The sequence below is a fragment of the Urtica dioica genome, chromosome 7 (assembly GCF_054948205.1).
Source record: "Urtica dioica subsp. dioica isolate 48M chromosome 7, U.dioica_male_clone48M_v1_H2, whole genome shotgun sequence".
Taxonomy (NCBI): Eukaryota; Viridiplantae; Streptophyta; class Magnoliopsida; order Rosales; family Urticaceae; genus Urtica; species Urtica dioica.
In genome coordinates this window covers 36432828-36435755 of record NC_142762.1, presented here as the reverse complement: position 1 = coordinate 36435755, position 2928 = coordinate 36432828, and the positions used below count along the sequence as shown (strand labels likewise).

At 35.6% G+C, this 2928-nt stretch overlaps 1 protein-coding gene across 1 annotated transcript; it reads right to left on the bottom strand.

The window, feature by feature from the left end:
• Positions 1 to 276: 276 nt before the first annotated feature.
• Positions 277 to 2436, bottom strand: LOC149391182 (putative LRR receptor-like serine/threonine-protein kinase At1g51880). The gene is made up of 5 exons (XM_089621231.1): positions 2195 to 2436; positions 1978 to 2104; positions 1210 to 1293; positions 929 to 1121; positions 277 to 701 (listed from the first exon to the last, which is right to left on the bottom strand). The coding sequence occupies exons 1-5, from the start codon at positions 2330 to 2332 to the stop codon at positions 296 to 298; spliced, it is 948 nt and encodes a 315-aa protein (XP_089477357.1). The 5' UTR covers positions 2333 to 2436; the 3' UTR covers positions 277 to 295.
• Positions 2437 to 2928: the final 492 nt, after the last annotated feature.

Below are 2928 nucleotides of genomic sequence, written 5' to 3'. Positions count from 1 at the left end.
GGGAGCCTGCACTTTGCCCATACCTGAAGATTGTATCAAGTAGATATTTTTCAGTTCCTAGTTTATCAGTAGCCGGCAAGCCAAACCAATGCTAACATTGTGTTTCAGTGTATGCCAGTGGCGGACCCAGCTACAATTCTCAAGACGCCTGGGCGCCCCAAAGCCCAAATTTTCGGCGCCACTTGTGTATGCATGCGTTTCCAGAGTTGTATCTATTTATTCATAGTAAATTTCTAGTAAATATGTGTAAATAACGTTGGTTATAAGACACCAGGCAAGAGCTAAACAACAGAAGTTATCTGGCTGAGGGCTGAGTTATCGCATGCTCAGTGTTGAGATTCAAAGGTATGGTTTCACTTAACTCTCTCAAACCTCTCTTCATGTCTTCTGTACTTTGTGTCATTTGCAAGCACACTCTGAGTTCTCCCACAACCTCGCCCATGTTCGGACGATCTGCGGAGCTCAAAGACACGCACCTAATAGCAATTTCAACAATTTTCCAAGCAGAGTTGAGGTTGAATTTTCCTTGCAGCCTCGGGTCAACGACGTGATTGATGAGGCCTTTCTCGATAACCTTAGAAACCCACTCGCCGATAGACGTGCCCTTGGATATTGCGGGTTTCCCTGTAATAATCTCCAACAACAGTACTCCAAAACTGTACACGTCACTCTTCTCGTTTAGTCTGTTTGATTTGTAGTACCTGCAATATAAGAAAGTGATTCATTAAATGAGAAATCACAGGAATTTCACTTTTCTTGCGAATTAATGGTGTGGAATAATATGAATAATGTAAAAGCAAACAAGTTATAGCCTATAAAAAAGGAATCTTGTTAGCAAAATGAAGCGCATAAGATTAATATAATTTTTTCTAAACCATATCTAAATTCATGGGAGACTTATAAGAACATTTTTTCTAGGGAGACTTACTCCGGGTCGAGGTATCCGGGGCTGCCAGCGACTACCGTCGAAACATAAGCCGCATTGGAGTCGGTTGGAAAAGTTTTGGATATTCCAAAATCAGAGAGTTTTGCTTGAAAGTTTTCATTCAACAAAATATTGGCAGACTTGATATCTCTATGGACTATAGGAGGCTTACAACCTTGGTGTAAATACTCCAACCCTACATATTTTTAAATGAAAACCAACTCAGCTGAAGAATAATTAAATGATATATAACACGTATTCATATATTGTTAGTTGATACAAACCTTGTCCTGCATCCACTGCAATTCTAAGCCTCTCCTCCCATGTCAAAATTGGGAGAACTGAATTATTTTGATCATCTGTATGAGCTGCAGTTATACCCAAATTACCCAAATTATTTTAACAACTTCCATTAATAGGTTTTTTTTAGTGTAATTAGTTTGTGAACTATAATGAGAATGATATCTTGGTCCCTAAACTAACTTTCTAAGTATATTAGTCTTCAAACTATTGATTTTATAGCATTCTTAATGAAATATATAAACTCTTAAAGAAGTATTTGAAAATTTAAATTACTTGTTAATTAGCTTGATAAAAAGAATAATACAATTAAACTCAAGTATATAAACACTAAAAAAAGTTTATCGAATTTGGATTGTTACAAGAAAAAATTGTTTTAATGATTCTCTTAGAAATTAATAACAAGTTAGTTGAGTATTTAATATTTTTAATATTTTTAATCAAATATGCGTTAAGTAAAAACCTGAAAGATGAAACTATATGTCTCCACTGGCCATGTACTCGTAGACTCACTGAATAAAAGTTAATCTAATTTGGATTATTAGGAAAAAAAAAATGTGATCTGATGATTTTTTTTTTAAATTATAAAGAAGTTACTCAAGTTTTTAAATAGGATGATTTTATTTAGATGTTGAATTTCATTTAAAAAAATTATACATGACTAAACTGCTACAAAATTAATAACTTAATTAAGGACTATTTTGCTTACAAAATTAATAAAAGGCTATTCAATTATGTGTTGGAGGAAAAACCTGAAAGATGAGAGCGTAAGTCTCCGTTGACCATGTACTCGTAGACAAGGCCAGAGCGATTTTCATCGTTGAAATAGCCGACAAGAGTCGTTAAATTTCTGTGATAGACTCTCAGTAGAATATTAACCTAGAAAAGAATGTTATTATTTATATATTGATGGAAATAAAGAACATAATAAAACTAAACTTTGGTATGTATTGTTTATCTTTCAAGTACCTCAGCTTGAAATTGCTGATACCCTTGAATAGCCGTGGATGAAAGCAATTTGACAGCGACTTGAGCATCACCAATGTGACCGTGATAAACCATACCGGATGCCCCTTTGCCTATCATATTCTCAAAGTTGTTGGTCATCTTTTTTATTTCGGAGAAGCTGAATTTTTTTTTTAATGATCCTTCGTGATATTCCCCAAATTTTGCATCATTTGCCTTGGCCACACCTGAAAATTAGTTATAAGTAGCGGTGAGGAAAATGTTAATTTCAGTTAATATACACCCAAAGTTTCTGTTGATGTTTATGAGTGTTAGAGTATAAGCCTGCGTGCTATACACGCAATCTATTTATATTCATCTGATATCAGTTAGCCACGTCAGCCCAGGCAGTTAGAGTTTGTTGTAGCTAACTGATCACCAGTCCTTGTATATATACACAGTTGTAATCATTGATTCAGTAATGAGAAAATATCTTCATTCTCAATCCTTTGTCTACTATCTTTTTCCTTAAATCTAACATGATATCAGAGCTCGGCTCTCCAGAAATCGAGTCCTCACCAACTCCGATCGGAGAAGCATCGTCTTCAATGGCGGCGCCAAAATCTGGACCAGTGGTGTTTTCTCATTCACTGTCGATCCAGCTCACCAACGACAACTATCTGCTGTGGAATCATCAAGTCTCTGCTGCGATTCGTGGCCATAATCTCCAACTCTTTCTCGTGGAGTCTTCAAAGCCA